The following is a 15,214-nucleotide window of genomic DNA, read 5'->3' as shown; positions in this document are numbered from 1 at the left end:
AGTGGAATTAATTTTGTGCCCAAGTAAAAAAGATCTTGCATATCTCTGATGAAGTATTAGGAATAGGTTTCAATTTTTTTAAAGATTTTACTTATTTATTCATGAAAGACAGAGAAAGAGAGAAGCAGAGATATCAGTAGAGGAGGAAGCAGGCTCCCTGCAGGAAGCCTCATTCAGGATTCAGTCTCTGGAATCCAGATAACTCCCTGAGCCAAAGGCAGATGTTCAACCACTGAGTCACTCAGGTGTCCTGGTATGAACATTTCAACACAATTTTTGTCATGAAAAATATAACTGAATAGAGCATTGAAAATGATGAAAACTCTGTCAACTATTTCTTCATTTGCAGTGGTACTCCTTTATGAAATCATGAAAATTGGGAACTCCACCTCAGATTTCATTCTCCTGGGACTCTTCAACTACACAGAAGCCCACCTGTTTCTCTTTGTGATGGTTCTGACGATTGCTTTCAGCTCCCTGGTGGGCAATGCCCTCATGATTCTCCTGATTCATCAGGATGTCCATCTCCACACACCCATGTACTTCCTACTGAGTCAACTCTCCCTCATGGACATGATGCTGATCTCCACCATTGTGCCCAAAATGGCAGCTGACTACTTGAGTGGCAAGAAGTCCATCTCCCCGGCTGGCTGTGGGTTGCAGATATTTTTCTTCCTTACTTTGGCAGGGGGCGAGTGCTTCCTCTTAGCAGCCATGTCCTATGACCGCTATGTGGCTGTTTGCCACCCACTGAGGTACCCCATTCTCATGAGCTGGCAATTATGCCTGAGAATGACCATGGGGTCCTGGTTCTTGGGGGCAGCTGATGGGCTCATGCAGGCTGCTGCCACCCTGAGTTTTCCATTCTGTGATGCACATGAGATCAATCATTTCTTCTGTGAGGCCCCCACTCTGGTGCGTTTGGCTTGTGCTGACACGTTTGTTTTTGAGTATGTCATGTATATCTGCTGTGTATTAATGTTGCTGGTTCCATTTTCTCTCATTCTGATTTCCTACAGTCTCATCCTTGCTGTGGTTCTCCAGATGCGTTCTAGAGAAGCCCGCAAGAAGGCTTTTGCCACCTGCTCCTCACATCTGACTGTGGTGGGACTCTTTTATGGAGCAGCTATTTTTATTTACCTGAGACCCAAATCCTACACGTCAGCTAACCACGATAAAGTGGTGTCAGCCTTCTATACTATCTTCACCCCGGTGCTGAACCCCATTATCTACAGTCTTAGAAACAGTGAAGTCAAAGGAGCCCTGAGAAAGTGTATGAGTCAATGTGCTACCATAAATCATGAGTAAAAGTACATTTGTTTGCACTAAATTTCAAGCTCTTACAATACTGACTGTGTGAGATTTCTGAAAGAATAGCTATATATGCATTATATCTGTTAACTGTTAACATTTTTCTTTGAAATGCAGGCACCACTCTATATTTACCATTTTTCGTGTATTTATTGTATTTAAAAATTGTTTATTTTTTCAAGATTTTATTTAAATCCCAGTTTGTTAACATGCCATGTAATATTAGTGTCCAGTGTAGTATTCAGTGATTCAAAACTTATATAGAACGTTCCATGCTCATTACAAGCACACTCCTCAAGCCTCATCACCTAGTTAACCCACTTTGCCCCCCACAACCTCCCATCCAATTACCCTCAGGTTGTTTTATATACTTAAATATCTGTTTCCTGGCTTTGCTCTTTTTTTCCCCTGATTTTGTTTTAAATTCCACTTATGATTGAAATCATATCGTATTTGTCTTTCTCTGACCTATTTTCCTTTGCATAATACTCTCTAGGTCATCCAAGTCATTAAATAGCGATATTTTGATATTTCATCCTTTTTATTGCTGAACATTATTCCACCTCTTTTTATCAATTCATCAGTTGATGGACATTTGAGCTGATTCCATGATTTGCATATTGCTGATAATACTGCTATGAACATTGATTTGTATCTCTTTGAATCAGTATTTCTGTAAAATTGGGTAAATACTGAGTAGTGTTATTGCTGGGTTCTAGGGCAGTATTTTTAACTTTCTGAGGAAACTTTATTCTATTTTCCTTACTGGCTTCATCAGCTTGCATTCCCACCAACAGTGTAAGAGTTCCCCTTTCTCCCCATGCTCACCAAAATCTATTGTTTCCTCTGTTGTTAATTTTAGTCCTTCTTATAGTCGTGAGGGGATAATTCATTGAAGTTTTCATTTGTATTTCTATGATTATGAGTGATGGTGTGCATCTTTTCATGTGTCTTTTGGATCTATGTATATCCTTTTGGGAATAATGTCTAGTCATGTCTTTTGCCCATTTATTGACTATATTTTTTGTGGGATTTTTGGTGTTGAGTTTGGTAAATTCTTTATAGGTTTTTGATATCAACCATTTATCAAATAGGCCATTTGCAAGTATATTCTTTCATTCTGTTAGCTGTCTTTTAGTTCTGTTGATTTTTTCCTTCACTGTGAAGAAGCTTTTTTGGGGCACCTGGGTGGCTCAGTCAGTTAAGTACCTGGTTTTGGTTTAGGTCTTGATCATGGTGTCCTAGGATCAAGCCTTGTATCAGGCTCTCTGCTCAGCAGAGAGTGTACTTCTCCCTCTCCCTCTGCCTGCTACTCCTCCTGCTTATGCTCTGTCTCTCTCTCTCTCTCTCTCTCTCTCTGTCATATAAATAAATAATGTTTTCAAAAAATAAGCTTTTTTTTAATCTTGAGAAGGTCCCAATAGTTCATTTCTGCTTTTGTTTTGTTTGCTTCTGAAGATGTGTCTAGTAAGATATTGCTATGGCCCAGGTCAAACAGTTCACTTCCATGTTCATCTCTAAGTTTTTGAAAATCACATTTAGCTCTCTCATCCATTGTGAATTTATTTTTGTATCTGGTGTAAGAAAGTGGTTTAATTTCATTTTTCTGCATATTGATATCCAGTTTTCTCAACATAATTGTTTGAGGAGAGTGTCTTTTCTGTGTTGGATATTCTTTCCTGTTTTGTTGGAGATTAGTTTGTGTAGAGTTGAAGGTCCATGTCTGAGTTCTCTATTCCGCTCCAATGATCTATGTGTTTGTTTGCTTTTGTGATGGGACCATACTGGTTTGACTATAGCTTTCTAATATAGCTTGATCAAGAATTGGATCAAAGCCTCCAGCTTTGCTTTTCATTTTTAGGATTGCTTTGGCTATTTGTAGTATTTTCTGATTCCATGAAAATTATAGAACTGTTTGTCCTAGCTCTGTGAAAAATGCTGGTGGTGTTTTGATAGAGATTGCATTAAATCTGTACATTACTTTGGGTAGTGTAGACGTTTTATCAATGTTTGTTCTTCAAATCCTTGTGCATGGAATGTCTTTCTATTTCATTGTGCCTCTACAATTACCTTCATAACAGTTCTATCTTTTTTTCAGTACAGATATTTTACTTCTTTAGTTAGATTTATTCCCATGTATCTTATTGTTTGGGGTGCAATTGCAAATGGGATCAATACATTTACTTATTTTTTAAAAAAACTTTATTTATTTATGATAGTCACACAGAGAGAGAGGCAGAGACAGAGACATAGGCAGAGGGAGAAGCAGGCCCCATGCACCGGGAGCCCGACGTGGGATTCGATCCCGCGTCTCCAGGATCACGCCCTGGGCCAAAGGCAGGCGCTAAACCGCTGTGCCACCCAGGGATCCCAATACATTTACTTATTTTTCTGCTGCCTCTTTACTGTTGTATAGGAAGACAACAGATTTCTGTACACTGATTTCATAGTTTGCAACTTTAATGAACTCATGTATTAGTTCTAGCAAATTATTGGTAGTGTCTTTCAGGTTGTCTACATAGAATATCATGTCATCTGCAAGTAGGGGACTTTGACTTAGTCCTTGGGGATGTGGATGCCTTTCTTTCTTCTTGTGTTCTGAGTCATGAGGCTAATACTTCCAGGGCTATGTTAAATTGTAATGGTGAGAGTGGAGACTCTTTTCTTTCTTTCTTTTTTTTTTTTTATAGTGGAAAAGCTCTTTGTTTTTCCTCGGTGGGATGAATTCAATTGTGGTTCTTTCATATATGCCCTGTATTATTTTGAGATATGTTCCTTCTATACCTACTCTGTGGTGGTTTTTATCAAGAATGGTTGCTGTATTTTGTCAAATACTTTTTATGAATCTCCTGATAGGATAATATGGTTCTTACCCTTTCTTTTAGTAATGTGTTGTATTATATCAATTGATTGTCAAATATTGAACAAATCCTAGAGCCCAGGAATAAATCCCCCTTGATCAAAGACGATAATTTTTAATGCACTGTTGGAATCAATTTTCTAGAAGTTTTTTGAGAATTTTTGAATCCATATTAATCAGGATTTTAGACTATATTTCTCCTTCTTAGTGGGGTGTTTGGTTTTGAAATCAATGTAATGCTGGCCTGGTAGAATGAGTTTGGATTTTCTTTCCATTTCCACTTTTGGTAACATTTTGTAAAGGATTGGTATGCAGTGTTCTTTAAATGTTTGGTAACGTTTTGAAATGGATTGGTATGCAGTGTTCTTTAAATGTTTGGTTTTGAAATCAATGTAATGCTGGCCTGGTAGAATGAGTTTGGATTTTCTTTCCATTTCCACTTTTGGTAACATTTTGAAAAGGATTGGTATGCAGTGTTCTTTAAATGTTTGGCAAACCTGGGTGGCTCAGTGGTTGAGTACCCAACTTGGCTTGGGTCATGATCCTGGGGTCCTAAGATCAAGTTCCACTTTGGCTCCCCATGCGGAGCCTGCTTTCCCTCTGCTTATTTTCCTGCCTCTCTCTCTGTGTCTCCCATGAGTAATTGAATGAATGAATGAATGAATGAATGAATGAATAAATAAATAAATGTTAAAAAATAAAAATAAAGTTTGGTAGAATTTCTCTCTGAAGTCATCATACCTAAGACATTTGATTGTTGCGAGATTTTCTTTTGTCCTTGTTGTTGTCCCTGTTATTGTGAAAATTTTGATAACTGATCAAATTATTTGCTGGTTATGTGTCTTGTTCAAATTCTCTATTTCTTCCTGATTCAGTTTTGGAAGATTGTATCTTTCTGGAAATTTATCTATTTCTTCCAGATGCCTAATTTATCAGCATATAATTTTTCATAATACTCTCTTATAATCGATTGTATTTCTGTGTTGTTGGATGGGCTCCTTTCTCTTTCATTCATGATTTTATTTATTTGGATCTTCTCTCTCTCTCTGACCCCCTCTTTTGCTCTCTCTCTCCTCTCTCTTTGATCAGGGATGTCTCCCCTTAGCAGGACCTGCATTTTTTTTGTTCCCTAAATCACCACTCCAAGATTTCTACCTTCCATAACGTGGATGCTTTACTCCATCTAGATGTGCTATTGGTTCTCTCAGTCCTATGATTGATTTATTGAGTGTTCAGAATGATTCAATATTTATCTAGCTGTGTTCAAGGGATGAGGGAACCTTAGGTTTGCCCTACTCCTCTTGTATCTTAACTCCTCCCCATTTATTGCCACTTTGATCTTAATTATTTTCTTCATTTTGCTAACTCTGGGCTTTTTTTCTTCTTCTATTTCTTTGAGATATCAAATTCGGTCACATATTTGAGGTCTTTCTTTTTTTTTAATGGAGTCATTTGTCTGTATAAATTTCACAAAGAACTGCTTTTGCTGCATTGCATAAGTTGTGATGTGTTTTTTCCCTTCATTTTTATTTGTTTTAAAATATTTGTTTTTCCTTTTCTTTGATTTCTTCATTTAATCAATTGTTCAGGAGTGTATTGTTTTACTTCCACATATTTCTGAATTTTTCATTTTTCCTCATTTTTTTCTGATTTTTAATTTCATGAAATTTTTATCAGAAAAGAATATATTTGTTCTGATTTCAATGTTGTTAAATTTACCAGGACTTTTTGGTGTCCTGTGATATTTTTCCCTTAAAGACTGTTCTGTGTCCATTTGAAAAGAAAGTGTATCTTGCTACTTTTGAATGAAATATTTTCTCTGTATCTTTTAGGTCTATCTTCTCTAGAGTATGATTCAAAAATCAATTTTTTTCTTATTTTCTTCTGGAAATTCCACTTATTATTAAAAAGGGATATTAACATGACTGCTACTGTTGTATTGTTATCTGTTTTTCTTTTGTGTCTGTTAATATTTGACAATTGTATTTGGATGCTCCATAAAAGAGTAGTCTAAGTGTTAAAAAACCCTGCAATCTAATTAGAAATCATTTGAGGTTATTTATTTGTTTATAAGATTATGGTAAAAATTGCATAATATACATCTCATATTAAATCATATGTTCTATTCTTTAAGTGTACAATATAATTATTTGTCATACTTTAATAAAATAAATCATTTAAAAATGAGGAAAGTTTAGTTTTAGGAACTACATAATGGTAAACACTAAAAATATTAGAAATAAAGAGGTGAATTATATGAAATGAATTATTAAATATTCAGTCTCCCTTTCAAAGTTTGTATTTATATTTGGAGTAAAAAAGTCACTACTTTTATCACTGTCACCTACACAGACTGATAAATAATAAGTAATTGTTAAGTAATCCAACTGTGCATCAAAAAATGTATTGAGGGATCCTTGGATGGCTCAGCAGTTTAGCGCCTGCCTTCAGCCCAGGGTGTGGTCATGGAGTCCAGGATGAAGGCCCACATCAGGCTCCCTGCACGAAGCCTACTTCTCCCTCTGCCTATGTCTCTGGCTCTCTGTCTCTCTCTGTGTCACTCATGAATAAATAAATAAAATCTTTAAACAAAATGTATTGACCATGATCAATGATCAACTTAAGCAAATCAATTAAAGCAGTTTCTCTTTATTAATTATCTTAGTTATGTAAGATAATTATTTTAATTGTTAAGTATCTTGATTAATTATAGGCTTCATAATATGATATTGACAGTATTTAATGAATTGTAATTATTAATAAGCTCCCTGTAGAACCAAGAGTAAAACAAAATTAAAAAAAAAAACGTAAAACAAATTCAGGGAAATGGATAAGCCATAATATATGGATAATTTCAGAGGAAAATATTTTAAAAACTAGTAATAATTATAATACAGTAAAAATAAGGGACATAATTGAAATACTATGATGAATAGATATTTCCACTATATTTGTATTTTCTGCTAAAATATGTCGAATGTTGGGACACAACAAATATCAAAGTAGATGATTCATAATTTTACTGGGTGAAGATTAAAACCTAAAATCTCATATAATGAATTTTATTCAAATCATAATCACATCTAAAATTGCTTTCTTAATTCTATTTTAGGATTTTATTTGCTTATTTTTTAACTTTTTTTTCACTTCAAACAAGGACTGTTTCGGGGAATGATTTTAATATTCATATTATGTAGTTATTCATTTTTGCATTAATGATAACTTTGAATTAATGTAAAACTTTAATAGGTAAAACTATATTTCTTTAAATTTATTAACAAATCCTGGTTATTTGAGGGACCTGGGTGGCTCCATCAGCTGAGCCTCTGCATTAAGCTTGGGATGTGATCCTAGGGTCCTGGGATAGAGCCTAGAGCCCCATGTCAGGCTCTCTGCTTACTGGAAAGCCTGCTTCTCCCTTTCCCTCTGCCTGCAACTCCTACACTTGCATTCTCTCTCTGTCTCTGTCAAATAAATAAATAAATAAATAATAAATAGTAAATAAAATCTTTAAAAAATAATTCAAATTATTTAACAAAAGTGCAACATTAATTAATTTCAGATGTATAATATAGTGATTCAATGCTTACAACCCCTGTGTTAATCACAAATGCACTTTTTAAAGATGTAATGTTTTCTGTCTTGGCAGAGTGTGCATTTCAAAAACTGAACAAGTATGATTATCATCTAAGAATTAAAAGTACATTTTATATATTACATCATTAAGCTAGAACCCATTCATGATATTTTTGCTTTCAAAGATATTAGTGATTTAAAGTAAGGAAATAGCCAATTTATATTTGTTTTTAGTTATGGAACTATATACTTTTTTTTCTATCCCATATTTAACATACCTGGTTTATATTGGTAAACATATACAAGCTATCTACATGCATATATACATTTATTCTATTACATTTTGTTTTTAAGATTTTATTTATTTTTTCATGAGAGACACAAAGAGATAGACAGACACAGAGACACATGGAGAAGCAGGATCCCTGTGAGGACCCTGAAGAAGGACTCCATCCCAGGACTCAGGATCATGACCTGACCCAAAGACAGACACTCAGCCACTAAGCCACCCAGTTGCCCCTATTTATTCTCTCTAATGAAAGCGTTGTATAATTTTGAATTCACATTTTATAGACTTCATATTCATCATTTTCTGACAGCTCTGCTGAGAACCCTAGAAACATCCTTGTTTCACAGAATGTATATGGATGGCTTAAGCCCAGAAGACAGAAACTACTTCTTCCTTTTCAGGGGACTGGTTGGGCCCTGGTAAAAGGTACCTGATGATGGCAGCTCCATGGAATAGGGACACAAAAATCAAATGAGAAGAACAAGTAGTGAATATTTCCCTGATGCCCAGGCTTCAGTCTATGCCTATAGAGTGGAAAATATGCTTCCATAGCAGGCCAGAATGACACAGATGGGAGGAAGGAGAAAAATCACACCAGGGACAAAAAGACCCTTTTCCTATTTTGAAGTGTCAGTATAGACAAGTTTTGATAGAGCTTGAATCCCTTACATACACACACAAATGGTGGGATTCTCCAGAGGTACAGTGAGGGGGTGTCAGAGTATAGATGACATGGATCAAGTAATTGAGCAGTGCACCCACCCAGGACACAAGCACATTGCAGAAGCATATACAGAGGTCTGTATAGACCACCAAGAACAGGAGGATGGGGTAATGTAGTGAGTTGCAGATGGACACATAGTGGTCGTAAGTCATGACAGCTAGTAGTAAACATTCAGCTGCCACTAAGATAATGAAGAGGGATAGATGAATGCCACAACCAATGAAGGAATTGCAGTGGTCTTCAGACAGAAATATCAGGGCTTTGAAGACAAATGTAGAGGTACACAAAGAGATAGATAAGTTATAGCTGGTTAAGCAGATAATACATGGAGCTGTGGAGAAGAAAAGGAGCCTGAATGAGGAAAATTATAATAATGTCACCAAAAAGGGCCAGGAGAACTACGAGTATGGTGAATATAAAGATGTTCCTGATAGCATGAGTAACATGAAATAGGTCCAAGAGAACACTATCACTCCCTGAAGTCTGATTGCTATGCCATTCTGTTCTCTTATTCCTAATTTATACATTTCTAAAGTTTCAAGAGGATTATAACACACTCTATAGATAAGTATACCTAATTACATCATGAACCCCTTTCCAAAATCTTAAGTCCATTTTCATCCCAGTTCTTTATTGTTCAGTTGTAATAAATAAATATATTTGTTTTTCAAAAATCCTATTAATGAGGGGCACCAGAGTCAGAGTTTGTTAAGAGTCTGATCTTGAAAAAAAAAAAAGAGTCTGATCTTGATTTTGGTTCTGACCATTATCTCAGGGTTATGGAATAGAGACCTGAGATGTGCTCTACCCTCAGTTATGACTCTGCTTGGGATTTTCTCTTTCCCTCTCCCTAAGCACCTCTCTTGGCACACATTCTCTGTCTTTCTAAAATAAATAAATAAGTCTTTATGGATTGGGAGAATTAATATTGTGAAACTGTCAATGTTACCCAGGGCAATTTACATGTTTAATGCAATACCTATCAAAATACCATGGACTTCCTTCAGAGAGTTGGAAAAAATCATCTGAAGATTTGTGTGGAATCAGAAAAGACCCCAAATAGCCAGGGGAATATTAAAAAAGAACCATAGCTGGGGGCATCACAATGCTAGATTTCAGGCTGTACTACAAAGCTGTGGTCATCAAGACAGTGTGGTACTGGCACAAAAACAGACACATAGATCAATGGAACATAATAGAGAATCCAGAAATGGACCCTCAGCTTCATGGTCAACTAATATTCGACAAAGGAGGAAAGACTATCCACTGGAAAAAAGACATTCTCTTCAATAAATGGTGCTGGGAAAATTGGACATCCACATGCAGAAGAAAGAAACTAGATCACTCTCTTGCACCATACACAAAGATAAACTCAAAATGGATGAAAGATATTTTTTTAATTCTTTTTAATAATAAATTTATTTTTTATTGGTGTTCAATTTGCCAACATACAGAGTAACACCCAGTGCTCATCCCGTCAAGTGCCCCCCTCAGTGCCCATCACCCATTCACCCCCATCCCCCCTCCTCCCCTTCCATCATCCCTAGGTCGTTTCCCAGAGTTAGGAGTCTTTATGTTCTGGATGAAAGATCTTAATGTGAGACAAGATTCCATCAAAATCCTAGAGGAGAACACAGGCAACACTCTTTTTGAACTTGGCCACAGTAACTTCTTGCAAGATACATCCATGAAGGCAAGAGAAACAAAAGCAAAAATGAATATTGGGACTTCATCAAGATAAGAAGCTTTTGAACAGCAAAAGATACCATCAAGAAAACTAAAAGACAACCTACAGAATGGGAAAAGATATTTGCAAATGACGTATCAGATAAAGGGCTAACAGCCAAGATCTATAAAGAACTTATTAAACTCAACAGCAAAGAAACAAACAATCCAATCATGAACTGGGCAAAGGACATGAAGAGAAATCTCACAGAGGAAGACATAGACATGGCCAACATGCACATGAGGAAATGCTCTGCATCCTTGCCATCAGGGAAATACAAATCAAAACCACAATGAGATACCACCTCACACCAGTGAGAATGGGGAAAATTAACAAGGCAGGAAACCACAAATGTTGGAAAGGATGTGGAGAAAGGGGAACCCTCCTGCACTGTTGGTGGGAATGTGAACTGGTGCAGCCACTGTGGAAAACTGTGTGGAGGTTCCTCAAAGAGTTAAAAATAGACCTGCCCTACGACACAGCAATTGCACTGCTCAGGATTTACCCCAAAGATATAGATGCAATGAAACGCCAGGACACCTGCACCCCAGTGTTTATAGCAGCAATGTTCACAACAGCCAAACTGTGGAAGGAGCCTCGGTGTCCATCGAAAGATGAATGGATAAAGACGATGTGGTTTATGTATACAATGGAATGTTACTCAGCCATTAGAAACGACAAATACCCACCATTTGCTTTGACATGGATGGAACTGGAGGGTATTATGCTGAGTGAAGTAAGTCAATCGGAGAAGGACAAACATTATATGGTGTTATTCATTTGGGGAATATAAAAAAATAGTGAAAGGGAATAAAGGGGAAAGGAGAAAAAAATGAGTGGGAAATATCAGAAAGGAAGACAGAACATGAGAGACTCCTAACTCTGGGAAATGAACTAGGGGTTGTGGAAGGGAGGTGGTTGGGGTGTGGGGGTGACTGGGTGACGGGCACTGAGGTGGACACTTGATGGGAAGAGTACTGGGTGTTATTCTATATGTTGGCAAATTGAACACCAATAAAAAATAAATTTATAAATAAAAACAAAATTAGAGATCTGCTTTTATAACAAAATCTTTTAAATATGTTAGCTCAGAATAAACAGGAAAAAATGCTGTAAGAATGGAGTTTGGTCACTCAAAATCACTTTTTATTTAAGAGTCAATTAATGACCCCAAGAAGACAAAAAATATTAGGAATTTATTTATTCATGAGAGACACACAGAGAGAGGCAGAGACGTAGGCAGAGGGAGGAGCAGGCTCCCTGCAAGGAGCCCAATGTCTGACTCTATCATGGAACTCTGGGATCACACCCTGGGGCAAAGACAGACACTTAACCCCTGAGTCACTCAGGCATCCCTCTTATTAAAGAATCTTAAGGGGCAAGCCAAAGTTGACATTTGCCAAAACAAGGAAAGGGGGTATAATTATTGTTTGAAGACTTTTTGTTACTAAATTCACCAGAAGATAAAATTTGCATTCAATTACAAAATTTTTCATAGGAGCAAATGATCCTGAAACCTAGAGACATTCATTATTAATTAAGTCAGTTAATATTCTCTGGATCGCTTTTTTTACTCACCTTACCAATAATTTGTACAGAGCAACTATAGAAAAAGTGGGGGGGTAGAATCAGAAAAAAAGACACATTAGTCATCAATTAAATCTCTTGCATATAGCCCACTTACTTTCATAATTCAGCCAAATACTTAAAATTAATGAGTAGTGTAAAGTAATTAATATTTATTGATGTTTTTAGTTCAATTTGTGCATTAATTAATCTCACAAATAAGTACACTCATAGAAGAACATGGAAGTCTAGCTGCTTACATAAGTAATAATTCATATAATTACAAACAATTCTCAAAGGTGGTCTTAATATCTGAAGATTGGGAATAGATCACAAAATATAATTCTAATGCTTGAATTGAAATCTGAATAATTGTCATGAAGATGGTAACTCAATGTAGTTAATATATTGCTAGAAAAACCACAAGGTGTTTTGCCATGTTTTGTTTTATTTTTCTGCTGTTCTTTTTCTGCTTAGTCATATTGAAAATATTAACTTAAAGTATCTACTAAAATAATATAGAACAGGGACACCTTGTTGGCTCACTTAGTTAAGCATTTGTCTTTGGCTGAGGTCATGATCCCAGGGTGTTGGGATCAAGTCCTATGTCAGGTTCCTGGCTCAGAGAGAGCCTGCTTCACCGTTGCCATGCTGCTTGTGCTCTCTCTCTCTCTCTCTCTCTCTCTCTCTCAATCTCTCTCTCTATCTCAAGTAAATAAATAAAAACTGTTTAAAAATAAAATACAGAATAGTATAAATTACACTTTTATAAAATTGTTTTGTGCATCAATAATGTGATGATTGTGGCTGATGGACATTAAGGAGAGCACTTGTGATGATCATTGGGTATTAGATGCAGTGATGAATCACTAAATTCTAATCTTGAAACCATATTACACTGCATGTTAACCAAGATTTGAATAAAAACTTAAAACAAAAAATAATACAATGATTGTAAAATTTTCATATTTCATATTAGCTTTCAAACTCACTTTTCTCTTGGAGGTGATGCATGAGGAAGAAAAATAATAAATTATAAAAAGTATAGTATTTTCCTCCTTATGTATCATCGCCAGTTGGCACCTTTTCTGATTCCACACAAATCTTAAGATGATTTATTCCAACTCTCTGAAGAAAGCCCATGGTATTTTGATAGGGATGGCATTAAATGAGTAAATTGCCCTCGGTAGCCTTGACATCTTCACAATATTAATTCTTTCAATCCATGAGCATGGAATATTTTTCCATCTCTTTGCTTCTTCCACAGTTTCTTTCAGAAGTGTTCTGGTATCGGTTAATAAATGATTTGTGGGGATCCCTGGGTGGCGCAGCGGTTTGGCGCCTGCCTTTGGCCCAGGGCGCGATCCTGGAGACCCGGGATCGAATCCCACGTCAGGCTCCCGGTGCATGGAGCCTGCTTCTCCTTCTGCCTGTGTCTCTGCCTCTCTCTCTCGCTCTCTCTCTATCATAAGTAAAAAAATAAAAAATAAAAAAAATAAATGATTTGTGATCCCGTATATGGTCTCACAGATATTTACAGAACTTTACAACCAAATGCAACTGCATACACATTCTTCTCAAGTGCACATGGAACTCTCTCCAGAATAGACCTCAGAAGTGTTCTGTAGATTTTATGGTATAGATCCTTTACCTCTTTGGTTATGCTTATTCCTAGGTATCTAATGCTTTGGGTGCAATTGTAAAGGGGATTGACTCCTTAATTTCTCTTTCTTCAGTTTCAATGTTACTGTATAGAAATACCACTGATTTCTGGGCATCTACTTTGTATCTTGCAACACTGCCAAAATTGCTGTATGAGTTCTAGCAATCTTGGGGTGGTGTCTTTTGGGTTTTGTAGGTACAGTATCATGTCATCTGCAAAGAGGGAGAGTTTGAGTTCTTCTTTGCAAATTTGAATGCATTTTGTTTCTTTTTGTTGACTAATTGTTGAGGCTAGGACTTCCAGTACTATGTTGAATAGCAGTTGGGAGAGGGGACATCCTGTCGTGTTCCTGATCTTAGGAGAAAGGCTCTCAGTGTTACCAGTTGAGAAAAATATTTGCTGTGGAATTTTCATAGATGGTTTTTAAGATGCTGAGGAATGTTCCCTTTATCCCTCTACTCTGAAGAGTTTTGATCAGGAATGGATGCTGTATTTTGTCAAATGCTTTCTCTGCATCTATGGAGAGAATCATATGGTTCTTGTTTATTCTCTTGTTGATATGATCTATCCTGTTGTTTTACGAGTGTTGAACCAACCTTGCATCCCAGGGATAAACCCCACTTGGTCATGATGAATAATATTCTTAATGTACTATTGTATCCTATTGGCTAGTATCTTGTTGAGAATTTTTGCATCTGTGTTCATCAGGGATATTGGTCTATAACTCTCCTTTTTGGTGGGGTCTTTGTCTGGTTTTGGAAGTAAGGTGTTGCTGGCCTCATTAAACGACTTTGGAAGTATTCCATCCCTTTATATCCTTCGGAACAGCTTTAGTACAATGGTATAATTTATTCTTTAAACATTTGATACAATTCCCCTGAAAAGACATCTGGCCTTGGACTCTTGTGTCTTGGGAGGTATTTGATGACTGCTTCAATTTCCTCCCTGGTACTTGGTCTGTTCAGGTTTTCTATTTTTTTCCTGTTCCAGTTTTGGTAGTTTGTGGTTTTCCAGAAATGTGTCCATTTCTTCTAGATTGCCTGATTTATTGGCATAGAGCTGCTCATAATATGTTTCTAAAATTGTTTCTATATCCTTGGTATTGGATTTGATATCTCCTTATTAATTCATGATTTTATTAATTAGAGTCTTTTCTCTTTTGTTTTTAATAAGACTGGCTAATGGTTTATCTTTCTTATTAAGTCTTTCAAAGAACCAACTCCTGGCTTTGTTGATCTGTTCTATAGTTTTTCTGGTCCCTATTTCATTGAGTTCTGCTGCAATCTTTATTAACGCTCTCCCTCTATTTCTTGTAGGTTTTATTTCCTGTTCTTTCTTCAGTTCCTTTAGGTGCGAGCTTTAGCTTGTGTATTTGAGGCTTTTCCAATTATTTGAGGGATGCTTTTATTGTGATGTATTTCCCTTTCAGTCCTGCTTTTGCTATATCCCATAGATTTTCAATGTTGCATCTTCATTCACATTAGTTTCCATGAATCTTT

The 15,214-nt window shown here is 36.3% G+C and overlaps 1 protein-coding gene across 1 annotated transcript; it reads left to right on the top strand.

Annotated features, from left to right (window-relative positions):
* The first annotated feature begins 312 nt into the window (after positions 1 to 312).
* On the top strand, positions 313 to 1,308 carry LOC129515054 (olfactory receptor 2T8-like). Its single transcript, XM_055333764.1, has one exon. The coding sequence runs from the start codon at positions 313 to 315 to the stop codon at positions 1,306 to 1,308; it is 996 nt and encodes a 331-aa protein (XP_055189739.1).
* The last annotated feature ends 13,906 nt before the right edge of the window (positions 1,309 to 15,214 follow it).

Source organism: Nyctereutes procyonoides, unplaced genomic scaffold (assembly GCF_905146905.1).
Source record: "Nyctereutes procyonoides isolate TBG_1078 unplaced genomic scaffold, NYPRO_anot_genome, whole genome shotgun sequence".
In the NCBI taxonomy this organism is placed as follows: domain Eukaryota; kingdom Metazoa; phylum Chordata; class Mammalia; order Carnivora; family Canidae; genus Nyctereutes; species Nyctereutes procyonoides.
This window is presented reverse-complemented; position numbering and strand designations above follow the sequence as displayed.

Coding starts and splice junctions, on each gene's coding strand:
- LOC129515054 (XM_055333764.1), top strand. CDS start 313: ATGATGAAAACTCTGTCAACTATTTCTTCATTTGCAGTGGTACTCCTT.